Genomic DNA, 27,340 nt, shown 5'->3' with positions numbered 1-27,340 from the left:
CTTCTGTCTCTGCCCAGTTTACAAGAATCATTAAGAGAAATATTACTGTTGCAATTATAAGGCACAAGCTGAATATTTAAAAGTTTTCTTTTCCCTTTATGGAAATATGGTTATATGCTTGTAGAAATAGTATTTCATGATTGATCAGTCTTCACTTTGGCTCAGAGGGTTTTTTTGTTTGTTTGTTTTTTTGGTTTTTTTTTTTAATTATCAAGTCAAAGTGACAGCATCCATGAATGGTGGTTTTGACAAGAGCACATGTGTAGTGAGAAAACACTGCTGCATGGGCTGTTCTCCATCTCAGACTTTACATTCCCAGCATGAATGAGGATCAGTAATGATGTTTGCATTCTTYGACACCCATTTAGTTGGCATATAATCCTTCTTGCTTATGGAAATCAAAACTATTTTTTAAAATCTAATTCTGCTTTAAAAGTACATATAACAGGAAAAAGAAAACAACGTAAGCTATTTAATCCAAGCCTTTCTACTGATGAATCTGAGAAAATGGACCATATTCTGTATATTGTGATAAATAATTCTGATGTCCTATTGGCAACTCTTGTAGTTTATGAAATTTTACATCAGCAGCTATTGGTCAAATATTTTCTTGCTATAATCAGGTGACCATATATATATATAAATAAAWATATATTCAAATATACAAATACAAGCATATGTATATATGCTATGCAGGAATCTCTGAAACGGGATCTAGGTAAATTAGTTTTTTCTGGTATGATTTTCTTCCGTTTCCCTCAAGTGGAAGTCAAGAGAAATAGAAGTTCATTTCCATTCTGAAGTTTACTGACCTGTGTCATAAAGGTTCTTTCTTCCTACCTGGCAAATACAGCACAGTGGATTGCTTGCTTTAAGTTGAAATGGTGGAAGTTTTGCTGAAATCTAATAGACTCTTTAATTGAATACATGACTTTAAATAAGTTTTCTGAACTGCAATATATTTTTTGTTTCATATTCCTTTGAGAAAAGCAGAGATATGCCTGGGTGAAGGGAACTTATGCAGGTCTTTTCTTTCACAGATAAGTTTACAGAACAATATATAGTTATTGTATCTATTTTTCCTCTCTGGGCCTGACCCCTTCCTTTCATAGAATACATTTCATGTCTGAATCTTCTTTCTTTCAAGTCTTTCCACTAAATTACATTCCATCTGTGAAGCCTACAAAACCTTAATCATGCCTTCTAACAAATGTTATCACACTTATATAGCAAAAGATGCCCAGAGAGATTCATAGAACATTTGGGAACTTSTACCATCTGTGCATCTCCCACTTATGCTTATTCAAGAGTTCTTCCCCACACCCCAGTTCCTTCTTCTCCAAAGTGTTGCATACCCAAGTACATTTCCTTTTGTAGAGATAGGGATCTTTGCTGTCCTCTATCTGCAGTAGAAATWACTATATGCACATAATTATATTAAAAGGACATTTATAGGGTCAAAAAAATTAAATGTTCATTTCATGGCTAGAAATTTGAAGCTATAGGTATAATCATAGTATCTATACTTGTGAAGCCTGACAGTCTTCCATTAGAGCCATATTTTTCCCCTCAAGCTCCCTACTTGCTTCATTTCACAGAACTGACCTTCTCTGATGTTAAATCAAGGCAAACCCCAATGTTTCATAGTGTWAAAATGTTTTATTTTAAAGCTGGAGACTGACACACACTTCCAGCATAGAATTYCCCTATGATATCACAGAACAAAACATTTTGATTATGATTTCACCATATCTGAGTTCTTAACTGAAATCATAAGACTGTTCTGCTGAACAGTGAACATTTCCAGACACGCCTCATGTCAGTGAGAGTTTGGGCTTGGATATATAAGAGTATGTAATTCTACRCATTCCTCAAAAATATGGATCTTAAATACTCAAATTAGATATACTAYATTTATGGATATTTTTGAGCTGAATCTATGTAGTACCTTCCTATTTCTAATACCAGAATCACGATAGTCCACAGTATAACACAATTTTTCACAAATCAGACAAAGTTTTAAATTTTTTTATGCAATGCAGTGATGTACATCATAAAAAAATCCATTCATTAATTCTGTGTTCACGGGGGGTTTTGGCTCATACCTGGAACAGTCAATAAGATTTCTTCATCCTTTTCTCTCTATTCAGATCAAACTTTCATCCCTCTGTGTTCAAACATGGCAGCTTCCGGCTCACACTGCTATGTCCCAGAAGAGAGATCCCATAATACAGAGTATTGTAGTTTCTGGACAAAAAGATAAAATTGTCAATAGAATATTAGTTAACCACATGTTGGGCTATACAAAATGTGAGTAAAATATCTGAGTTATTTATTCGCTTAAAATGTAAAGTCYACCACTCTTACATAAATGCAGTATTTTAGTGTGTTGTAATTTCAGCAAACTTAGGTGGATAGATTTTAATATTCAGACAAAAAACTCCCAAAAGTTAGGTTCTGAGGAGCTCAAGTTCATAGTGAAATATATTAAAATACCAAAAATATTTTTAAAAGATTGCCTATAAGTTTAATCATGGGTAAAACAATCTAGCTTCATTATCACTCTGACTTTTTTCAAGAATTTAAATATAGCCTTGGACTTGTAAAGAAGTTATATGCTAAAGCTCAGTGAAGTAATAAGCAACCGAAAAAAGGGATATATGATTTGAAGTGACGTGAAATCATAACAGTTAGTTATCATTCTTACTTATAACTTTCCGAGGAGTAATAATACCAAGTTAAGTTAATAATTTCTTCCAAGAATGATATAAGATGAAAACTAAAGTTTTCTTCTCAATACTTTGTGTTCATAAGCTTCTYGGCACTGCAATAAATTAAATATATCCTCCTTACATTATGCTATGAGTAATAYAGTCCCTCTTGAGAAAAAGAAAAGATCACCACCTTGTCCACCAGACCAKGGCTCCAAGTGTCATGCCCAGTCATTTCTTCAGCACCTCCATGAATGGTGACTTCACCATGTTCATGGGAAGTCCATTCCAGTGTTTAACAACCCTTTCTGATGTCCAGCCTCAACCTCTAGTGGTGCAGCTTGCCTCTATATCCTCTTGTGCTCTTGCTGGTTGCCTGGGAGAAGAGGCTGCCCCCAGCTGGCTAAAACCTTCTTTCAGGCAGTTTTAGGGAGTGCTGATATCCCCCYGAGCTTCCTTTTCTCCAGGATAAACAACACCAGTCCYGTGTCCTCTCAGCCACTCCACACAGGACTCGGACTGTGCTCCAGACCCTTCCCCAGCTCCATTGCTCTCCTCTGGGCTCATTCCAGCACCTCAATGTCTTTGTTGGGTGGAGGGYCCCAGAACTGGACAGATTTGAKGTGTGTCCTCACCAGTTACAAGTACAGGGGGATGATCACTTCCCTGGTCTGCTGTTCACATTATTCTTGAAAAAAGAAGTGCAGAAGTACAGAATACACAGAAGTACAAAGCAAATGCAATAAAATCTATCCAAACATATTCAAAAGTAGATAATACAATATATTGATATCTTTCTTTAATAATTTATATTCTATGCAAGGCAAGAAATCTCACCTATCTAGACTTCAAAGCAGTTTTTGACACTATCTGATATGAAAAGAACATTTAATGTTGAGAAGATGAAGAATTGACTAATCATGACAGGACAACAGATTGTGTTAGGTGTTTACACCAACAAACAGAAAATGCTGAGGGGTTCTTTATGGGGTGTCTTGCAATAGAACTTTTTGATATTTAAGTTAAAGAATAGATCATAAAACCTCTGAGCATGTTTCTGAAATTTGCTAATAAAGCAAGTCTGACAACCATCGAAATTATAAAAACAAACAGGAAGAATCAGATGATCTTGATGACTTCTATAATAGAAATGGGATTAACTTCAATAGCACAAAGAGCAATGTAACTAGATTTTCAGCTATAAACTGTGAGTTCAACAGCTGGAAATGACAGACAAAAAGAAAAATGCAGCCAATCTACTAAAGAACTATTGGCAACCAAAATATGATGTAGCTATGAAAAATGCTAATATGGAGTATTAAACAAGATATTTCTGGGTTAAAGAGGGAGATATTTAACAATATCATGTAAGGTAGAGCACATATTCATGATGAAAATTACGAATAATTTCTGTCCTCCATATTAAACAAAGATTCACTGAAAATGTCATTAAAATGGAGTGGAGGTGAAGGAGAAGCTTATCAGCATGATGTCAGGAATGCAGAACATCATTAATGAAAGGAAATTGAAAAACCTTGTATTATTTTGAAAAAAAAAAATCCTCAATCCTAAAATGACAGAAATTCCCTCTGTAAACATATGAATGGGTAAAAAGAGCCTGCAGATGTTTATAATGTATTGAACTTTAAGATTAGTATCAACATAAGAATTTAACATATATATACAAAAACATATTTTAAAGAGATGCTTTTCATGCMACATGAGTCCTTGCACCAATGGAGGATAGGACTCAGCACCCAAGAAATGCAGTTTATTCTCAGTCATAAACACGATTCTGGGTCAGCAAAATAACTTTTACACCAAGTGTTTTAATGGCACTTATTTTGATTCAAATGCACATAATTTTCTTCTYCACTCATCTGCTTAAGATCTACATGAATGCTTTAAACATCATCCACTCACTAGGTGCCTAATGCAAAGCTTATTTAGTTTAAGTGCTTCCAYTGACTTCTGTATGCTTTGGATTATGTTCAGTATCCTCACCACAGCCAGCTGCTGCAGGCTGCAGTTTTATCACAATATTAGACTGCTTTTCTCTTTTCCCTACGATCTTAAGAGGGAAAGAAAGAGGTACACTTTGGCTTGCCCTGTCTGTTCTTTAATGTGCTTAGATTGCAGTTATTTCCTGCTGAGCCCTGGATGAGGGCTTAGTTTGTTGAAGAGCAACTTTTTAATCATAGCACAGAATGAATGAAATAGTAGATATGTCAGGCTTCTATCAGAAGATGAAAAATGCAGAAACTTATCAGTACCTCTCCTCCTCTAGATATATTGTAGGTCATAAAAACCCACTCTGCATAGTACTTATTACTCTTATAAAGGACACTAAAAATGTAATTATGCAAAGGATGATCACCAAGAAACTTTGCAAAACAGCTGAAACAGACATAAAAGAATGGCAAAACATGCAAGTGAGATAGGAGGAGAACAGCTGATTTCCAAGCCAGGGTCTTCTCTAGCTTCTAATAGCCATTTTAGCTAAAAGCCAAAGCTGTGCACTAGATCTGTGCAGTGTTGGCATRGATATATGTGTTTATGCTTTAACCTAGTTCAGAGAAAGGCACAAGGGACTCCACTTCTTCATACATTCTCTTGCTCACCATTAAGAGCAGATGGTAGCAGGTGAATAGCCCTTACTTATTTTCAGTGCATAGTCATGCCTCTGATAGGGTCAAACAATAGATTAAGGWAAAGTTTTGTCTGCTTCTGCACTGTACAGCTGAATAAGGCTTACAGCAATGTGACCTCTAAGGATTCTAGTGTTGCACTTTTCATATGAAATTACAAGCCTAACATAAAAATTAAAATACCTAGTAAAACTTAAACATTGCAGAACAAAGACAGATAGCCTACCCAGTAAGTAATCAACAGCTTGAKTCCATTCTAAATTACTTTCCTTGTCACCATGTTGATTTCTCTAAAACAGCTGAGTATTTTTTTCAGCCACAGAGCAGTGTTTTGAAAAAGCACACAGAAACATTAAAGCTCCCAAATAAGTGAGTATATGTGTAGATTTATAAATTTCATTTTATATRTAGTCAATAACATATATTAGCATTTACTTACAGAAAGGAATAAAGATGCAYAGAATTCAATTATCCATAACAGTGTCAGAATTATAATATTGAAGGTTCTTCTTCAGAACTTCTCAGAGTTCCCATCTTGGCTTGGGTATTTTATCTTCTGCTCAACAGGCAGCTGACACAGTACAATCATGAAGACATGCCAGATCTTTTATACTGTCCTGAATTATATTAAAAATAAATTAAAGCTGCACAGGATGCACTAAGAATATTAGACAAAAAATTTTATGCTCTTGTGATTTTCATTTAAAAATGAAATAAAACTTTAATTCACAGAAAAATTATTTGTAGCATCCTAAAAAAACAATAAAAACATAGGACATATAACTGAAAAATCATACTAGGCCAAGAAGTCTTCAAGAGAATGTAAAGGCAAAATGGTTTTACCAAGTGTGTGTGCTCAGTTTGGYATATAAAGGATATCTGACAGAAATAAGTGAAAGCACAAGCTTGAAAATATCTGTATTTCAATATATCTATAACAGTTTAGTATATTTTACTGCTACCCATCAAATTTCATGACACAAGACTTTTTTTTGTTTATGTAGCTCTCTGGAATACAAAATTGTTCTAAAGGCTTCAGAATGAGCTTCTTTGACTTTCTTGCAATCCCCAAATAAAGGAGAAACAATTGCCACCTATTTAAATACAAATCTTGAGGTGAATCCAGAATATTCTTAAAAAGATTAAAGAAATGCAAAACTGTGGTCTAATGAGCCTCATCTGGGAAGAGAATTTTCTAGTGGTTTGCCTGSGTAACTGAACAGGTCATCACACTTCTTTTTATCTCATGGGGATAATTTACAAAACATTTTGAGACCTTCAGTCTGCTCACTACTGATATCCACCTTGGACACATTATATAAAAGTATACCCTACATTATTTCCCAAAGTAACTGTGCTGTTCTCTGCTAGTGAATCTATATTCATATCAACTGCACACATTTAATATTTTTCAATGACAATGAACACATTTTTCTTTCTTCGGAAGTGTTACCTGGTTCTCATACATTTCATTTAAATTAAGTCCAGCTTTAATTATCTCCCTGGAATGTCTCATTGTATCTCTTTATGGAGAATATATACTAATGACTCATAATTTCCCTCTATTTTTATAGGAATTCAAGCAAGATTACCCTATTTTTTTCCAATAGTTTACTTTGCATTTAGAGAAAATGAACAATAGCTTAATTTAAAAATAAATCTATAAAATAATGGAGCTGGGTACAGAACTCATTTATATCCCTGAAAATCCAGGAAAGTTTGCAGTTGCATATGAAACATAAATCTAACAAAATTCTGCCTCTCCTCATAAAAATTCATATGGTTTTTTTAGGACCTTTCATTAATTTTTCCTTCTGATTTTAATCGTATTCTGTCTGTCATTTCTGTATGATTATGGGTGGTTAGATTTTTTTTTGTCAACATTTGGGGAAAAAAAAACAGTCTCTAAAAGGCCTTTCATGACAAATTCTGTGGAATAATGGAAGGAAGGAAGGAAGGAAGGAAGGAAGGAAGGAAGGAAGGAAGGAAGGAAGGAAGGAAGGAAGGAAGGAAGGAAGGAAGGAAGGAGGGAAATAAACTCTCAAAGTTAATAATTGTAATTTATAAGGAATATATATATATATATATACAGAAAAAATCTTAGTAAACAGAATCACTACGTCTTTGGCTAAAATACTTCCATCATTCTTTATAAATGTGAGAACTCAGAAATGCTGATCAAATCATGCCTATACAAGAACCTTTCATTTTGAACAGACTTCAGATACAACTTTAAGAATGAGCAATTATAAACATGTGAGATTTAACCACCGTTATCCAACCCAGATTAATTCTGCTCTGTCAGTAACTTTTATGGTGCATTATCTAGCTCAAAGATTCTCAAAGAGAGTAAAAGAGAGAGGATTTAAACAAAGTAACTGGTTTCATGCTTAGCTAGCRTTGAGTTAAATAAGCACAGATGTGGGTTTTATCTGCTTAGAAGTAAATCTGTGGGGTTTTTTTTTATTTAAACTCTGAAGTTTTAACGTCCATCAGAAAGGCTGTTGCTGCAATGAATAATTTAATCACTGCTGCCTATTACATGCTACCACACAGCAAGCATATTTGCAAAGCTGTGTAAGACAGCGGCCAAGTGTCAGCGGTCCCTGTAACTCAGCTGGCCTCCCCGTATATTCACTGCGAGCAACTCAGGGAGCCCCGAGGGCGGCCAGAGGGCACTTGTGGTAGGGAAGGGAGTGAAGAGGTCACAGCAGAATTGCACCAGATCAGCAAGACACTTTAGAGAGATGAAAGGTCACCGCGGGCTCCGTGCTGTTATGGTGTCATTTCAGCTGCTCGTCCCTTGGTGGAGTTCTTGAGTTAGTTTCTCCTCTCCGTCAAATGGCTTTAACTGCTTCATGTGGGGGTTCTGTCCTTGTTTCTACCCTGCTTTCGAATTTTCTGTCATGTTTACTCTGTTTAACCTTTTCCACGTAGTATTCTGAATACGTTACTTTCAAGATAATATGATTTTTTTTAAACCAATATGATATTCTTTTTCCTTCTGAAGCTTCTTTTTCATTTGTGAGTGCAAATAGTAATATGTACTATGTATTTGTTAATTTATACCTTGGTATGAATATGAAAATAATCTGTCTCTCTTTAACCAGAGGTGGATTCCCACTGCGGACCCTAGAAGTAATTTTCCAGTGAGAGCCACCGACATTCCTAAACTGTGAAAACCAAAYTGTCGTGGGCTGAAAGCACCAACTGCGGACGCGAGTTCGGCTGCGGGCGGCAGAAGCCGGGCTCAGCCAACACATGAAGATAAACCAGCCATTAATTATATCTGCATATTTTAACGATGACCTCTGCCTTTCCAGTCAACAGCTACAACAACGACAACAAAGCCCCACTGCAGAGCGCCGGGAGCTTGGGGGATGCAGGGAGCCGGGAACGCTCCCAGGCTGCTTTAGGATTTCCCCACGTACAGCAGGCTGCGATTGTCAGCAAGACGGATTCCTTCCCACACGCAAGATGCCACTTCGGTGGCCTTATCAGATGTTCCCTTTAAGGACACAAGCTCCTATTTCCCCTCTGTATATCACCAGCATCTCGGGCTATTTTATTTATTACAGACGATTACATTTGTGATCCCTCTTCCCACTTGATCTCACCAGATCAGGAGGACAAATGCCGTTCGTGTCTGAGCGCGTGTGGGCGTCTGTGCTCTGGAGAGGGGGGAAAGCMGGCACAGGCGGGGAGTTACACTGCGCAACAGATTTGCCCGAGAGGGACAAACCTCCCCCGCCTGAAACAGCTGGGCTTGTTCCTACCGACACCCGGGAAGCTGCGGGCGCACGGGCCGCCGGACCGGAGTCTGCGCTGCCGGGGAGGCGGAGAGAGGGCGCGGGGGTAATTCTACTCTCTCCCCGCTCCAACGAGCGGGATGCGGGGGGAGCGCGGGGGACACACGGCCAGCACAGCCCCGTGTCCCCCACCCCACCCCCCCGGCAGCCGGGACACGTGGACCGGGAACAGCGCGGCCATCCACCATGCAGCGCACGTCGGGCCCATTTCCCACGCCGGCCGCCTGCCCTGGGGGAGGAGGGGAGGGAGGAAGGGAGAATGATAGAAAAGGGGGGGCCGTTACCTCTGCTCCGAAAGAGGAACCAATCCACTGTGAAGGACGCAGCACTCCCGAGCAGGAAAGACATTGCACATTCAGAGGGAGATTGCATGTGAAGACACTGCAAAAAAGAGAGAAAGGGAGGGGGGGACTGGGGGSCGCAGACCGCGTGTGAAAGGCATAGTGTGTGTAAGAGAGGCCAGCGAGGGTAGGAAGGGAAGGGGGAGTAATTGCACATGGCAAGAGAAAGAAATCACTCATTCRCTTGAAAGAGGCTCTCGCAAAGCAGACCGTAGTAGAAACAACGGGGAAGGAGACGCGGGCAAGAAGCGAGCGTCCATGCCGTGCAACAGCCCGGAATCCGATTAAAGTTTATGGCGGGGAGGTTAAAAACACTCCCATCCCGCCCCTTCCCTGGCGAATATATTAAGTTTCCTGGCTGCGTTTAAAAACACAAAGGGGAGGAAGGGAACAGCGGGAGCAGCGGCTCGCCGTTGTATTTSCAGTGCAGGGAGCCAGTGTAATGCAGTATGCTGGTATTCGTACGTACTGGCATGTCTGGATCTTACACTGTGAGCAAAATTTCCTCCTCTCGGAGCTCCAGAACAGCGAGGGGGAATTTTGATAAATTCAAGTTGCTTGGCAAATATAATAGGGATTTGGTACTAATCCTACTTAACCCGCTGCGAAGATGCTGCGCTCCCGAGCCCCCCTCCTCCGTCCGGGACTGCGGCGGTGAACACTGAGCCTGCGCCGAGCGAGGCTTTCTCGCTGATGCTGCAGATAGAAAGCCGAGTGTCTCCGGCATCGGCGGGGGAGGGTTTTTGCGTTCTGGCGAGGCAGGGAGAGCGGCMGGGGCCGGTGCCAGGGCCGGAGGAGGCGCCGGAGGAGCAGCCCTGCAGYCCTCCGGAGAGGGGAGCAGTCCTTCCCTCCCTCCCTAGCGCCGACTCCATGCGGCGCGGCTCTGCCCCTCTGTGTCTCTGGACTCCTCAAGGAAAGAGGTGGCAACCTTCCCTCCCTCCTACAATCACTCACCGCCCCAAAYGACAAAGACACGCTGTGACCGTTGCTTTGAACCACCTCAACATATCCGGCCGCTTTTCGCTCAAATATGTCATCGCGATGAATGGCATTTMGCTACATTCTTCTGCATGCGTTTTTATTCAAAATAGCCATTTATAACGAGGACTGCACACACAAACACATACAGAACCCGCAACAACTTGTTTTGCCACATGTGTTCGCAGAGGGAGAAAGAGCAGCTGGATCCCTGCCTTCCCCTCGCTGCGCGCTCGCACACACACACACATGCACACACACACACACACACATGCACACACACACACATGCACACACACACACATGTACACACACACACATGCACACGCACACACCCGCACTCATACACCCGCATACGCTCACACACGCACATCCGCACACGCCGGTTCTCTCCCCACTGCCTGCCCCACGCTCGCCTGCCCCCGGCGTCTCCCTCTTTTCCCTCCGGCATCCCAGCAAAGAGGACAGGTGACGAGCCAGKCATCGCAAAGGTAGGGCAGGAGCACACAAAAGCCATAGGCGATTAAAAGGCTCAAAGTCAAAAGGAGACGCGAACTAGGGCCCTTAGAATAAGCAAAGTTGAGCCGGAGAGCTGTACCATTAAAGTTTATTTCCCACTTACCCAGGTAGGTGACGCTACATTTTAGCAATCATCGAAGCAGCAAGTCTCTGTTCGGAAATAAATCTGTTACTTCTTACATGTGTTTATTCTACTAACCCTCTCTCTCCCTTCCTGATCATCTTCTCCGAGGGATTTTTTTTTTTTCTCCTAGGAAACCCAGAAACACGCTGAAAAGACACATTCAAAACATGGTAATAGGAAGAACACAATCACAAAGACCGAGAGGCTGAAACAGCACTGGGAAACAGGACGAAAGTCTGAGATCTAAGGCAACCCCCCTGCCTCCCTTGAGTTTTATGCAGTTACAGTGACTGCAGCTATTTCACAAAAGCACCGACACAACAGGGGAAGGTGGGAATCTGCGAAATGAGTTTCCTTACCAGCTTGATTCCGCAAAATGCAGAATAGAAGAAAAGAAAGGCGAATAAACATTTGCTCTAAAAATCGTTGCTCGATTCACAGTCTATAGCGGACGTGGGGAGGGAAAGGGTAGGAGAAAATCACTACAGATCACGGGTTTAAGAAGGCAACAGAAGCAACACTCGGGCGTGAAATGAGGATCGGTTTTGAGGACTGAACTGGTGTTTTGTGATGAGCAGCTATCCCACTTGCAGCACTAGCAGCAGCAGAGACAGAGGGTAAGACTGAGCTTTCTGGAGAGCAGCGCTTGACTCGTCCTCCCTCCTCCTCCTCCCTCCCTCCCTCCCGCCCTCCCTCCCTCTCTCACTCTCGCTCTCTCTCTCTCTCTCTCTCCGCTCTCCCTCTTTCTCTCTCTCCCTCTCTCTTTCTGTGTGTATGTAGCGCAGGCGGCTCTGCTGCTGCAGCGTCAGGGAAGAGCTACCGAGAGAGGCTTCAGCAGCTCCCTCCACTTTGGGCAAACTTGCCGGTTTACCGCTTCTTCTTTTTTTTTTTTTTTTCTTTTTTTTTCTCATCCGAGTGGGAAGCTTCTCAATTGCCATTCAACATTTTAAAGCACAAGCCGCTCTGCCGTGAAAGCGCCTGATCCACACTTCTCTGAAAGACACAGGAGGGAATACACAATTGCAGATTTCACCCACTGTGGCGGTGCAGATCACAGGAAACAACTGACTGATACAATTTTATTTGCAAATAGAACTCTGTATTATTTTTTTTAACGCGTCGCGGCTCTTTTCCCCTCCCCTTTGCCATTCCGCTTTATATGGATGTAATTCAGAATCTGTGTTAATTCACATGGGGGATCCAGTTACATCTTGTTCCGCTCCGGGTATAATTACGAGAGACCAATAATCGCCTTTGGACACATAGTTTTGTTGCTAACCTTTGAACTGAAAGGATCAAGTTCAGATCTGGTTACCTGCATTGGGACGGGAAGGAAGAGGAGAGAGAGAGAGAGAGAGAGAGACTGCAATCTCATTTGTGAATCGCTCTCAGTGCTGCAGATCCTGATTGCTATAACACATGCAGTGCAAATGCAGGTAAGGCACACACACAAACTGCGGATGCAAAAACAAACTTGGGACTGTTGTGTGTCTATGTTCTTATCTCCAGCCTTGCAAATTCCGGGCAAACGGCTTCTGCAGTTTCTGTATCGTTGCTTTGTGACTAATGACCTTGCGCAGAGTTGTTAAAAAAAATTCGCTCCGGAGAAAGAGCTGAGCATTTTAGGCGATCTCTGAAGATGGATTTGGGTGCTTTTCTGCCAACCAAAGGGGATATTCTGTGGACTGCACTGTAATACTCGGGGTTCTTCTCCTATCAGGTGTGCAGCTACCGACATTATTGGGATTTTTTTTTTCTTTACTTTTTTTTCCTTTTTTTTTTTTTTTTTTTTTTTTTTTTTTTTTTTTTTTTTTTTTTTTTTTTTTTTTTTTAGAACTGCCCATTGCTAAGAGGATTTGGAGTTTTCCCGGACCCAAACCCTTTGAATAAAGAGAATCACAATTTTTTTTCCATGTGTGTGCAGAGAAGGGGAAGAATAAAGCTAATGCCTCGGTCGTGAACGGCTGAGCGAGAGGGAGAGAGAGAGAGAGAGAGAAAAGAGAGTGTGTGAATTGTAGTTAACTCTAGTGTCGAAGACGACGACCTGGGGGGCTTCGAATCGTACAGTGCTGCTCCTGCTTTTATTGCAAACCTTGCAAAGTGATTACAGTAAAATCAGAGAGGAGGAGGAGAAGGGGGAGGAGGAGGAAAATCCCATCCCATCTACTGAGATGAATCTTTAAAAAGCAAAATACACTGTCCCGTGAACTGTAAGTATATCGCAACTGGAAGGCAGGGAGAGCAGCAGAGGAGCCAGCAGCAGGGTTTTGACCACCAATTGCACCAGTCATGAGACAATAAGTTTCCAGAAATAGAAGGATTTTATAACTGATCACCTGGACTCTCAGCCGCTCTGTTGGCTTATCAGGGGAGTTTATTGGGGGGCAGGTGGGAGTGAGAGGAGGGCGGGGGGTTTCGCTGCGAGGAAGATGAGGAAGATGCGGACCCTCCTTCGCTTTGTGCATTGCTGCTGCTGCTGCTTCTTGCTTCTCCTGCCTCCGCCGCTCTGGGTCAGCCTGGCAGCGGCTAAGCAGCTCCTAAAGTACCGGCTGGCCGAGGAGGGACCCGCCGACATCCGCATCGGCAACGTGGCTTCCGACCTGGGGATCGTGACGGGCTCCGGAGAGGTGACATTCAGCCTGGAGTCGGGCTCCGACTATCTCAAGATCGATAACATGACCGGGGAGCTGAGCACCACAGAGCGGCGCATCGACCGCGAAAAGCTGCCGCAGTGCCAGATGATCTTCGACGAGAACGAGTGCTTCCTGGACTTCGAGGTGTCGGTCATCGGCCCCTCGCAGAGCTGGGTGGACCTCTTCGAGGGCCGGGTCATCATCCTGGACATCAACGACAACACCCCCACCTTCCCTTCCCCCGTCCTCACCCTCACCGTGGAGGAGAACCGGCCCGTGGGGACTCTCTACCTGCTCCCCACCGCCACCGACAGGGACTTCGGCCGCAACGGCATCGAGCGCTACGAGCTGCTGCAGGAGCCCGGCGGGGACGGCGGGCGGCGCGGCGGCGGGGGGGGCTCGGCCGCGGCGGCCCCCGAGAGCGCCCCCTACCCCGGCGGCAGCAAGCGGCGGCAGGAGGCGGAGGCGGCGGCCCGCAGCAGCGTCTTCGAGCTGCAGGTGGCCGACACCCTGGACGGGGAGAAGCAGCCGCAGCTGATCGTCAAGGGGGCGCTGGACCGGGAGCAGCGGGACTCGTACGAGCTCAGCCTCCGCGTGCGGGACGGCGGCGACCCGGCGCGCTCCTCGCAGGCCATCCTGAGGGTGCTGATCACCGACGTGAACGACAACAGCCCCCGCTTCGAGAAGAGCGTCTACGAGGCGGACCTGGCGGAGAACAGCAGCCCCGGGACCCCGATCCTGCAGCTGCGAGCCACCGACCTGGACGTGGGGGTGAACGGGCAGATCGAGTACGTSTTCGGGGCGGCCACCGAGTCCGTCAGGCGCCTGCTGCGGCTGGACGAGACCTCGGGCTGGCTCAGCGTCCTGCACCGCATCGACCGCGAGGAGGTGAACCAGCTTCGCTTCACTGTCATGGCCCGAGACCGGGGCCAGCCCCCCAAAACAGACAAGGCCACTGTCGTGCTCAACATCCGGGATGAGAATGACAACGTGCCCACCATAGACATCCGGAAAATCGGGCGCATCCCGCTCCGGGACGGGGTGGCTAGCGTGGCCGAGGACGTGCTGGTGGACACCCCCATCGCCCTGGTGCAGGTGTCGGACCGGGACCAAGGTGAAAACGGTGTGGTGACCTGCACCGTGGTGGGCGACGTGCCCTTCCAGCTCAAGCCGGCCAGTGAGGGTGAAGGGGAGCCACAGAATAAGCGCAAGTATTTCCTCCACACCTCGGCCCCTCTGGATTATGAGGCTGTTCGTGATTACAACGTGGTGATTGTGGCTGTGGACTCGGGCAGCCCCAGCTTGTCCAGCAACAACTCCTTGCTGGTGCGGGTCGGGGACACTAATGACAACCCTCCCATGTTCAGCCAGGCCGTGCTGGAGGTCTCCTTTCCAGAGAACAACTTGCCCGGTGAGAGGGTGGCCACAGTGGTTGCCACGGATGCGGACAGTGGCAAGAACGCTGAGATCACCTACTCCCTGGAGGCCTCTCCCCTCTCCTCAGAGGCACCGGGCAGCATCTTCAGCATCGACCCTGACTCTGGGGATGTGTCGGTGCAGGCGGTGCTGGACCGTGAGCAACGTGACACCTATGAGTTTCAGGTGACGGCCCGGGACAAGGGGGTGCCATCGCTGCAGGGCTCCACCACGGTGGTGGTGCGGGTGTCGGACCGCAATGACAATGAGCCGCGCTTCATGCAGGATGTGTTCACCTTCTACGTGAAGGAAAACCTGCAGCCCAACAGCCCCGTGGGCATGGTGACTGTGATGGACTTTGACAAGGGCCGCAACGCCGAGCTCAGCCTCTCCATCCAGCCTGGAGACCACGACCAGGCGGCTGGCATCTTCTCCATCGAGAATGACACGGGAACCATTTTCTCCACAGTCTCCTTTGACCGTGAGCAGCAGACCAGCTACACCTTTAAGGTGAAGGCAGTGGATGGGGGCGAGCCRCCACGCTCTGCCACTGCCACCGTGTCCCTCTTTGTGATGGACGAGAATGACAATGCACCCACRGTCACCTTCCCCAGCAACAGCTCCTACACCGTGCTGCCACCCTCCAGCAACATGCGCACTGTAGTGGCCACAGTGGTGGCCACCGACGCTGACACTGGTCTCAATGCTGACCTCAACTACAGCATTGTTGGGGGAAACCCCTTCAAACTCTTTGAAATAGACCCTGCCAGTGGTGTGGTGTCACTGGTGGGCAAGTTGGCCCCCAAGCACTATGGCCTGCACCGCCTGGTTGTGCAGGTGAATGACAGTGGGCAGCCGCCCCAGTCCACCACTGCCCTGCTCCATGTCTTTGTTAATGAGAGCCTGTCCAATGCCACTGTGGTGGAGAGCCAGGTGGCCCGSAGCCTTCACACCCCACTGGCCCAGGACATTGCTGGTGATCCTAGCTACGAGCTGAGCAAGCAGAGGCTTAGCATAGTCATTGGTGTGGTGGCCGGCATCATGACTGTCATCCTCCTCATCCTGGTGGTGGTCATGGCCCGCTACTGCCGATCCAAGGGCAAGCATGGCTATGAGGCCGGCAAGAAGGACCACGAGGATTTCTTCACTCCCCAGCAGCACGACAAGGCCAAGAAGCCCAAGAAGGACAAGAAAGGCAAGAAGGGCAAGCAGCCCCTCTACAGCAGCATTGTTACTGTCGAGGCTTCCAAACCCAATGGACAGCGCTACGACAGCGTCAACGAGAAGCTCTCGGACAGCCCTGGCATGGGCCGATATCGCTCCGTCAACGGCGGCCCAGGCAGCCCTGACCTGGCCAGGCACTACAAGTCGAGCTCACCACTGCCCACGGTCCAGCTGCACCCTCAATCCCCCACCGCTGGCAAAAAGCACCAGGCCGTGCAGGACCTGCCCCCAGCCAACACCTTCGTGGGCGCTGGCGACAACATCTCCATCGGCTCGGACCACTGCTCCGAGTACAGCTGCCAGGCCAGCAGCAAGTACAGCAAGCAGGTAAGAGCGCTGCACCCGCGGGCCCCAGCACACACACACACACACACACACACACACACACACACACACACACAGACACACACAGAGCGGGCGAGGGAGCGGGGATGCCCGTCCCCCCATCCTCCCACACCGGCACAGACACACACCCCGGCAGGTTCAGTGACCCGTTCAGTCTGCTGTCCCTGCCCCCCTCCCTGCAGGCAGTCAGGTGCACAGACCAACACGCAGCAGGCAGGAAGGACAGTCAGAGATCTCTACTGTTATTATTATAATCTTTATCATTGCCCCCGCTTATCAGATGCGGCAGCCAACCGGCCCGTCCATGCAGCCGCATTGGCCCGGGGCCGCGGGGGCTCTGCCGCCAGTCCCGACAGCGAGCTGCAAGGCAGCCTGAGATGCGTTTATCAGCCTTGCTCGCGGAAGCCAAACCCGGCAGTTTTGGGGGGTCGGGGGTAAATCAGGATGCGCCCACAGGGCGGAGCCGCCACCCCCGCCCGCCCCCCAGCCCCGCCTTCATCAGCCGGTCCCGGCTCTTTCCCCGCCGTGATGCTTTCCCAGCCTTAGGGACGTGTCGGCTCCGGCTGAGGAGGAAAGTTTCGCCTCAGCAGCCAGGTGTTTCGGGGAAAGGGGGTTACTGGCTGCCTGACGCTTCCTAAAGCTGTGGGTGAGAGTGCATTTGCAGCCGCAGCGCTGAAGCGTTAATGGCTGTAATTACCGGGTCTTTCTTAGGACCAAAATGCTTAAATAATCTGCACAGCCTATCTGCGATCTAATTTACACCATAGAGATTGCACTCATTGCAGCAGTTGCTCTGAATAAGCGTGAGTTTAGAATCACATCCCAGTGTGTTTTCATTGGTTTTTTTTTTTAATTTTTTTTTTTTTTTTTTTTTTTATTTTAATGTCCCTCTTGCCTATCACATGAAATTTCATTCAAGCTGTGAGGCCCTAATTTGCTCGCCCAGCTGCCGCATGGCTCTGTTTGTAGAGTGTGACTGCCGTGAGACCTCTCGGAGTGAAATGTGCCTTCAGGGGTGCCACAAGTGACTGGCTCTGGTCTCGGCTGTGTTGGCGGGGCTCGGTTCAGTGAAGCTCCGATAGCCTGAAATTGGTGATGGTGGGGACTTCTTTACAGTCCCTGAAATAAAATAAGGATAGCACGGAGGGGAATCAAGCTCCTAAGTGAAGGCTTCTGTTGTTTTATAAGACACGTATGTRGCCTGAATGTAGGTCGCTCTTCTTTGGGGGAGTGATTTTTGGGTGRTAGTATATGTAAGATAATATCCTGAGCGTTTTCTCAGCGACAATGCATGTTACACAAGAAGCTAGAGACAAATGAATGCTGATTCATGTAAATGCACATCCAAGTCTGGAACAGGGAAATTCTGACTGGTTTGACAAAAATGCTTTCTTTTCAACTTATTAACATGCGAGTATGGTACACGATGACATTTCTTTTTGTACTTTGAAATGTCTGCTAGCTTACTAAAATTGAAGTTCTACAAATGTTTCTGGTATTTGCATTCTGCTCAGAAATACCTAAAATATAGCAGAATAAAATTAATTGTATGAGTGCCCCCTCCCCCTGCCCCCCACCTCAATCTTTCAGGTCACCAAAAGTGTGACTGATGTACTATCTGCCAGTAGTTTTATGTATGTGGTTTTGGAAGTGATGCAGACTTACAGAACGTTTGACACAGTAGTTTCTGGGTGATACATTTCATTAACTCTCTCCTAGAGGGTACATGACAACTTCAGTTTGAGAATAGTCTGTACAAAATACAAAGTTCTTTATCTTTCACCTCCTAAGGCTTATTAGGCATAGAGTGGATTATGCTGTTTTAGCAAACACTGGAATAAAAGCAGCAGTGGCATATATGCTAGTCAGATACCACTTCTTTCTTGATGCTGGGATTTATCTAAACATATGGATTATAATCTGTTAAAGGGTAATTTAGTTTCAGTGTAAAAGAATGATTTGCATTCTAAGTGTAGCAATGGTAAAGCAATACACATTATAAATGCCTGTTTTGCTTGATATAAAAACTTATTTAATACTCTAATACAGAAATATACTTTGAATTACTTAACATATTCCAAGGATTTGTTTAGATGTAAAATATATTAGAAAATTTCTTAGTAGAAGAAAATGGCTTTATTGAACTTTTACAAAGAAGTGCACCCTGAATTGCTTCATTACTTATGCAGTTTGCTGTAAAACAATTTCTCAGCATTGATAGTTTTCTTGTGCTAAATATTTAGTCTCTTATGAAGGTTCACTTATCCCAGTAGTTTGTCTTATCTATTTATTTTTAAATCTGCAGAAAGTATTTGCACACTTGTAAAGTATGCATATAAATTGGAAAACAGTAAAAGTAGTGCTAAATAACAGACTTTATGGGAGAAACTATCAGCCACAAACCTTCTGTTACCACTTTCCTGTGGGTACTTGCCAGCTTGTGGGTGAGTGACATTTGTATGGTTTTGTTCACTTTGCATAGTAGTGGGAACATTAAGAGTTGCAAAAACAATATGTACACTTTTCCCATCTCAAACATTGACAGTACAGTATTTCTCAGTTTAGCAGGCCAAACACCTGAGGATTTTTAATACCCAAACCACGTGGAGCTCTTGTTCAGCACAATTGTTTAGTGAGAAATGTGAAGCAGATGAGGATAAAGGGTTTTGATGGGGTGTGTATCAGGTTGTTTCGTAGTTCTGCTATACATGTAAAGCAAAACCAGTAGCAAAAAGTCAAAACCAGTAGCATAAAGTCAAGACTACTTRAAATCTCTAAGACTGCCTTTATTTACTCATTGCCAGCTCCCTTTTTTCTAGGGAGATGTTAGATGTGTATAAAATTTTAGAACAAATACGTGGACACAGCATGACATACCTGCTCTAAGTTACTGGAAATGAGAGTGATGCTGATTTCCCATTAGTGTAATTAGAATTGGTAATTGATACTCTCCTATATCTACAATACAGGAAGGAAATAAAGTCTCTACTTACATGACCGTCTGGTGTACCCCAGTGAGTGCAAGTTGTTTTCAGTCCCATTATTTGATACTTTCTATTTAAGGTGATGAACTGAATTCTTATTTGAGTACCGAAATGCATTGTGTTTTCAGTACTGTATAAGAGAACTTAATTGGAGAAAACAGCAATTTGTAMCTCTTCCTTCTGACATCATGTTTCTTATGTAAAGTTTAAAACAAAATTCTGCATTTAGTAGACTTCTGACATTTCACAGTTGCYTTTTATTTAGGAGATCTTTAACAAGTATAACTCTTATTCTTGTCTTATTTAGCATGGTATTACTCTGAAATATTCTTTTCACCTCTCAGTTATCAATTCTCTCCTTTTCAGTAAAGCATTATAAATGTTTAAAATACTTAGTATTCCACAGGTCTTAATCACTTGCCGAAAGTAAAAGCTGTACAGAAGTGTATGGCTGAATGGGGATGAGTTTAAGCAAGTGTTTTCCTGGATCAGGGATTTAAAATCTGAACCCTCCAGGTGCTGCACATTGCCTGTGAGGAGCCTGGATATTACTAACTTCCAGCAAAGACAGCCAAAGATAATGAAAGCTCAGTGCCTAAGGGGAATCACTTAACAGCTTGGAGAGTTGCATACTCAATCATAAATCTAGTAATGAATTTTAATTGTAAATAATTGTTTATTTTGTCATGTAGTTATTATTGTTATATTTTTATAATATATACTTCCCCACCCCTTTGTCTCACAGTGCAAAATTGTAACATATAAGCAACTTTATTTCACTGAAACTTTTAATCACKACTCAGAATGTTAACAATCATTCTTTGAAGATCAGGCCTTTTAAACACTGTTTATATATTTATATTTTTTGGCCATCATCTATTCTGATGAATAGGTTTCTTTTTTACTTACTCTACTAATAAATGATTATTGATTCTTTAAAACACTGCTGTTATGACACTGAAGGTTTTTTGCTTGCTATTTTTTAAAGAGATATTGGTGACTATCAGTAGAATTAGCAGAACCAGTAAAGGAATTTCCGAGCAGAATTATTTCTGTACTTTAGGTATTGGCTTCTTAGCCAATTCTGTAATTTATGAAAAATCCCAGTGCCTTTTCTTAGTGAAAATGTTTCATGAGGAAAAATGTTTATCAAACCAAAGTGTGCTGACACTGTAATCAAAATTATATGCATTTCCTGTGACATATGAAGACATTAATTTCTGAAAAAAAAATCTTTGTGCAAGAGCCAGTTAAATTATTTCATAACATTTCAAACATCAATCAGTCTGCTGCAATATAGAAGAATTTTTACTGGTTGGTTACCATAGATGTGACTTGTATATATAAACTGAATGGGTCAATTTCCTCATAAACATATATCCAGCAGCTTTAGTAGGACCCCAAATTCATCCATTAATGGGGAGACCAGTTTAACCATGAAGGAAAGCATCATCCTTTTTCCCTTGCTTATGTACAGACACATGCATATACAGAGGCTTATCTCAAAGGCTGCTTTTTGTATTCAGAAAGCACCTCTAAAGAATAAAGTTTTTAACAACTTTAAACTTAGCAAATATCCTACAGTATAACAATAATAAAAATAACAATGTAATGGTGACACTAAATGCCATGCCAAAAAAATGGGAACATTGTTATTAAGTATAAACATTKACATTGGTGACTTCTTCCATGCATTTAACTTTCATATTGTTTAGTGAAAAGTGTGGAGAAGTACTTTTAATTTTCTGTTCTCATTTTGTATTATGTTAAATATTTTACAATTGGTTTTTAAAAGTGACCCACATTTGACCTTCAGTAGCAAATTATGATGAGAGAGGGGCTAATTAAACATGAAATGGATGGATCGTTGATGCTTTAATTATCTTTATTTAACACAAAGTCTTCCACTGATAAATGCAGCTTTTATTTTTTCCTCTCCAGTAAAATGATCTTGTACAGTGCACAAATGACTAAGTTACCATTGAATCATTCTGCACTCCCAGGAGATGTACAGAGCCAAAAGGGACAGGATCTGAGTAAAGGAGGATTCATGCTCTGAATAAGTAAAGMACAGTACTATTATAGGCAAGGGGTAGCAAGAAACATCTTTAAAAGKATAGAATCTGATTTATCAGCTCAGACAGCTTTCTGGCGCTGTACATAGCGAACCTGGGTTATAACCATGGTTAGCAGTTTGACTATTGCTGTCAGTCCTTGTATTTCTGAGTGTATTTCTTCCTGTTTCTGTCTTTTTTTCTTTTAAAGTTTGTGTTTAGTTGTCTTGTTTTGTAGTATTTGGTATAGTTGCTAGTTTGACCATCAATACAGATTTATTCCAGACAAATACTTGCACCTTCAGACTCATTTTTCTTTAATTATTTTCTTTCAAAAGTTTTAGAAGGTTTATGTACTTAGTAATATGCTGGGCTACTTTGAAATATAACTAATCAGTTTGATTTTGCATTAAAATATAAAAGAAAATCAACAAACTTCAGAAGCAGTTAACATTATAAGTCAACTAAATCCTTGATGAGCACTGTGAACTCCACTATAATTGCAAAACATTTTAGTACTTGATTACTAATCTTAAAAGGATTAACATAATTTTGACTAAATATAGGAAATACTGGTAGAAGTATATGAGCAATTCAGCAGAGTATTTAGATGGCAGATTTTCTAAGCAAGGCTACTTCCAACAGATATTTAGTAACTCTTAAAGCTGCAAACTATTTTCCTCTTTTCAGTCGTAGGCCATATTACATAAAATATGTTCCATGTAATTTATGTTCTATATTTCTCTATTAAAAAAAAAAATTACCTTTTTAGGTGTTTTTATCTCAGCATGTACTGAGTTGATGGTATTTTTTATTTTTCTTCCCTGATTTTTCCTTTCTAGAAGAGTAGATTTTTTTTCTGTCTGTTATCAGATTATGGGCTTTTTTAGCATATACTATACATTCATTTTCAGCAATAATTGAAATGACAGAAAGAAACAAACAGCTGCTCTCAAGGATCAAAATAAAGTTTCTAATTATTGGGTTTTTAACATAAATTTGCATTATTTAAATTGTTAATTAAAAGAACATTTGGACATTTGTAAAGCTAGGACTGACTTACTGTCTTCCATATATTAAGAAGCAGACTTCCTGAGATGACTTTTATTTTGCTGTTGTGGATGACAAAATATCACACTAATGCTGGAGTAACTGAGATTAGTTGGGGTATCTGGAATAGTTGACAAGAATAAGACCAGAATAATCCACAGGAGATTTTAAACKTTTTAATTTCTTATTTTAATGCAATCTCTTCTATAAATATTTAACTAAGAGCAGGTCATGAATACATGTCAGAATCTCAAAATGTGATTTTACTGAAGTACCAGTTAGTCAAGCTCCTGAATTATGTCAGTGACACACACTGAGGTTGTCCAACTGTGTGGAGATGTGCTTCGCATGAGTCATTTGTTCACTCTAATGTGGCCATTTTCACTGACAAGATGTCTAAAATTAAAATTAAGAGCAACTTGCAAAGATATTAAAAAATATGGGATTAGCTGCATATACAGCATATATGGGCAGTGTGGAGGAATCACTATATTATTATTTTTTGTGGAAGGAGAATATAGAAAAACGTTGGGGTTTAGAAGTTTGAACAGAAACCATGTTCTGGCCTCATATAAAACTGTAAGATAGGTAGAAGTGGTATGCTTTCATTTTTTATTATTTATACTAGTCAGAAAAAGTCCTTTCATTAGGCACACAGCTGTTTTGCAATCATTAGTTTGTAAAATTCCTCAGCATAGCCCCAAAAGTTTACTCAGAGTGGATCATGAACAGAACAATTACCAGAAGCTGAAGAAAAGCATTTTCTTTGTCTTTCAAAACTTAATTTAGCTTATTAACCACTGACAAGAGTGAGGATATTTTTAAAAGGCAAACATTTTTTTCTGTCAGATGAGATTTTACTGCAGATTTAATGTTCTAATGTCTGAGTTTGTAATTCAATGAAAGGCATGTATGCTTGCAAGTAGCATTCTTGCAGGATTAGGAAGAAAAAAAAAATTAGTATTTATCAAAGTGTTTGATACAAGGTCTTTTAYTATCTACAGATAATTATGGATAATGTAAAGGTAGTTTTTTAAGGCTGGGTACAGAAGGCAGGTACTGGTTGATGCTGAAAATCACTCATAGATAGAACCTGAAAACAGAAATACTGATTCTCTCTGCCAAAAATTCAGAGATAGTATTATCTTGAAATCATGTTTGAACAAATTCCTTTATACTATCACCTTATAAGTAAAAATATATTTGCCACTTGACAGCATAAAAATTCCTGAATTACATGGTCATATGATGATTATGAAGAATCTGCCATAAAATCCATAAAAATTAGATTCTTGACTGGAGTTGTGGCCAGGAAATGTATTCTCTGTTACATRTAAAATGTTTTGTCTTTTGTAGCACTTCTCAAAGACAAATGGGAGGGGTTGCTGTAATTTATTCTGTTTATCCATGTATAAATGTCAAGGTCTTTTCAGCCCTGGAGCAGTGTAAAAYATGAGAAGTAGCCCCTTCTTCCTTTGGATACCAAATCTTGTGAAGCAGAATTACTTTCTCACAATCTCAGAGGCTTATCCTYGTGTGAAAGACCCTTCATCAGGACAGCGCTTTCACAGGGTTACAGTTTGGGGTGGAATGATGTTTCTGAGTTCAGTGTTGTGCTGGAAAATGAACTAAAGGGGGTTATGGGGACTGGCGTGGCATTCTGGTTGTGATTCAGCTATGTAAGYGTGCACATCCTCATGTCAGCTCAGATACCTGAAAGCTCCTGCGCTGTCTGCACAGCTCTGCATGCTCAGGGTGTCTGACRCAAGACATGGGTGTCTTCTGGGACACTCTTCTGGAGCTGCAGCTCAAGGCCAAACAAAAAAGCAATCACTGAATCCTTTGGTTGGCTGAAAGGGACAATAATTAAAATTAAATTAAGCACTCTGTGCATGCGGTGCGCTTTGGTGGGGTTGAAAATTATTTTTCCTCTAAGAACTTCAGCACAATTTTCAAATGTGTGCTCTGTACACATACCTATTAATGGGACAGAATCTGCGTGTGCAGATACATCATCACATAAAAGCAATTAACTGAATTTCTATTCATGGTCAGACCTSTCAGGTTGATGTTTATCTCAGGTTTATGTGATATTAGGTGAAACTACAGGTAGTTCCAGAAAAGTCTACTAAATTTAGCTAGTATTAACTGCTACTACAGTATTAAAACTGTAAGTTGTAACAAATGTTGTAATATTCAGAAAATGCTTTGTATTTAAACAAAATATAGACAGCATCAATTTATTAGTTTTGGATGTTATGCATCAAAACCCCTGCATTTAAGTTATCAGCACATGTATAATTTACAAAATAACAGAGTAGATTTTCATCATATATTGCATCCAAATGTAAAATTATCTTTGTAATGGGGTCTGGAAATGATGTGGCTTTAATGACACTTCAAAAAAGTAAGATTTTAGTGTTGAGTATATTCTTACACAAACTWATGGTACAGCAAGAATGCATATGGCAGGCTGCCCCGACAGGTCATGGTGTTTGTTCACGGAGCTGTGTGTTATCACCCCTTGTAGGCATATCTACAAGAAAGACTTGGCCTAAAAATTCTTGTCAACTTCATAATGTAAAACTTTGCTTCAGATGAAATCTGGTCATCATTTGGAAAATCTGCCTARTTTATTGCAAGTCCTATTTAAAACACTGTATTTAACAAGAGAAAATACCTTTGTGGTTTATAGTCTTTCTAAAGGTGAAAGACAAGACTGGAAATACAGATGATAAACTAACAGCAAACTAAAGCATTAGTTCACCCGGTTCCAACATTTTCTCAGTGACATTCTAACTCCTGATTTTATACCTTTGCTATTCACAAATTTTATGGGTTTTCTGGTTTTAACATATGTTTGATCTTGTCATGTCATACCTGCTCTAAGGTGAAGTTACATTGTCATAAAATTTGAGTAACAAAATAGTGAATTGACTTCCTTATTCCATCCGTGTATTCTAAATTGGTTATAATGACATAACGTGTGCCTTACATGATAGTGAGAGAGGATATCCATCATTCCGTTGAATTAGAAAAGTGCTATTTTCAATGAGCATGTAATTATATTCCAGTTGCAGTAAAAGTTTACAGAAGGACAGTAATTGATTTACRTGAAAAATATTTGTTGATTTTTCAAGTAATGTAGTGAGTTCTTTTACAGAAGGAATAATTGCACTGGAAACTGGAAATCTCTAGTAAACAAGGCACTGCATGCTCAGCCTCTCACCCTCAGCCCAGATCTTGGGAAAGRTCTGTCACACTTTAGTGGATTTAGAAAATTCACTCAGACGGCTCCTCTGATTATATACTGAATGTTTTACTTTTACTTACAAGTAAAATTCAGCTATTTCTAGAGCTGGAGTTAATTYTGATGAGTAAAAGTGACAGCAACGGGGGTGAAACAGGGCTGTGCCTGTTTTCATAGAGTTCTTAAACTATGAATGTTTTTTGTTTTTTTTTTTTTCTGAGGAATTGCAACACAAAGTCACGCATTTAGCTCAATTTATTACCATGTACATATGAAACAGCACAGCATAACACATCTGACCCATCTAACTACAGTGTGGATGTGAGTAGTACTTTATAGGTTGACAGAGAATTGTCACTGAGGCACAGTGTTTCACCAGCAAGTGGGTCTGTGTAAAGTTGGCACCAGCAGCTCCTTGAGCAGACAAGAAATCACTAGGGCTTGGTGCGCCACCAACTAAATCGTTYTGTTTAAATTCTCCAGCTTCATGGGTAGGAATGAAAAATACACAAGACAGCTTTTCTTTACTTTTAGAAGTTACGAAAACTTGTGCAAGTGTTTGTAAAATGACTCTGCATTTGCCATCCTGCATTTCTCAGAGATCAATTTAATTTATCCTTTTTTTTTGTGCCACACTGGTACTTTAAATAATTATTTATWAAATGTTGCTAGTATTCTGAATATTTTTGTTTGTTCTTTAGTGCAGATGAAAAGATAAGCAACAGTGTGAAATTCCTCTGTGCAGCATAAATTAAGAAGATTTTGTTTTCACTACATTGCAAAATGTTTTATCACTTACGGTCTCATTCAAGGAGACTGGGTGATGTTTTATTCAATTGGCCCTTCAGWCGCTTCTGAGTGAATTGAAAATTCATCTTGGACTTTCTAATACTGARTATTAGTGCACCTTTCTAGGAACCTTGAATATTAAATTTATGTAATTTTTCTATAGTAGTTATTAATTAAATATATGAAGGGACTGAACTCTTTAAATTATATGGTAAACTTCCTGGAGAATTAATGTTACAGAAATATGAAAGGACTGGCTAAAGCATCACTCTACCAAATGTTTCTAAAAGGTTTTATGTATTTATAAGACTTCATGATCTACTATTGATGCAAATTACTGAGGATAAAAGAAAATCCATCTGTTATCAAAGAAAAAAATAAATKAAATAAGTCCAAGGATTTGAAAGACTTAGCATTAAAGACTAAGTATTCATACTTTGTGATGGGTTTRTAGTAATTGACAGT

General features: G+C 41.8%; 1 protein-coding gene and 1 long non-coding RNA gene across 6 annotated transcripts in view; one reads left to right on the top strand and one right to left on the bottom strand.

Annotated features, from left to right (window-relative positions):
* Positions 1-11,265, bottom strand: part of LOC130580123 (uncharacterized) — a 54,483-nt gene extending 43,218 nt beyond the window's left edge. For 2 of the 3 annotated variants that reach the window (XR_008966080.1, XR_008966079.1), the window contains exons 1-3: positions 9,453-10,737; positions 5,799-5,976; positions 2,106-2,247 (exon numbers count right to left, since the gene is read on the bottom strand). This is a non-coding gene — a long non-coding RNA (uncharacterized LOC130580123). Of the gene's footprint in view, positions 1-2,105; positions 2,248-5,798; positions 5,977-9,452; positions 10,738-11,109 lie in introns of those variants that run through there. The other variant, XR_008966081.1, reaches the window with a different exon arrangement.
* A 600-nt stretch (positions 11,266-11,865) lies between these two features.
* Positions 11,866-27,340, top strand: part of PCDH7 (protocadherin 7) — a 265,363-nt gene continuing 249,888 nt past the window's right edge. For all 3 annotated transcript variants that reach the window (XM_057377421.1, XM_057377420.1, XM_057377422.1), the window contains exons 1-2: positions 11,866-12,566; positions 12,965-16,730. In XM_057377421.1, coding sequence (XP_057233404.1) covers positions 13,560-16,730 — 3,171 coding nt within the window. In that variant the 5' untranslated portion in view covers positions 11,866-12,566; positions 12,965-13,559. The remainder of the gene's footprint in view (positions 12,567-12,964; positions 16,731-27,340) is intronic.

Source organism: Malurus melanocephalus, unplaced genomic scaffold (genome assembly GCF_030028575.1).
Source record: "Malurus melanocephalus ecotype Western Australia unplaced genomic scaffold, MMel_1.1 scaffold_314, whole genome shotgun sequence".
Lineage (NCBI taxonomy): Eukaryota > Metazoa > Chordata > Aves > Passeriformes > Maluridae > Malurus > Malurus melanocephalus.
This window is presented reverse-complemented; position numbering and strand designations above follow the sequence as displayed.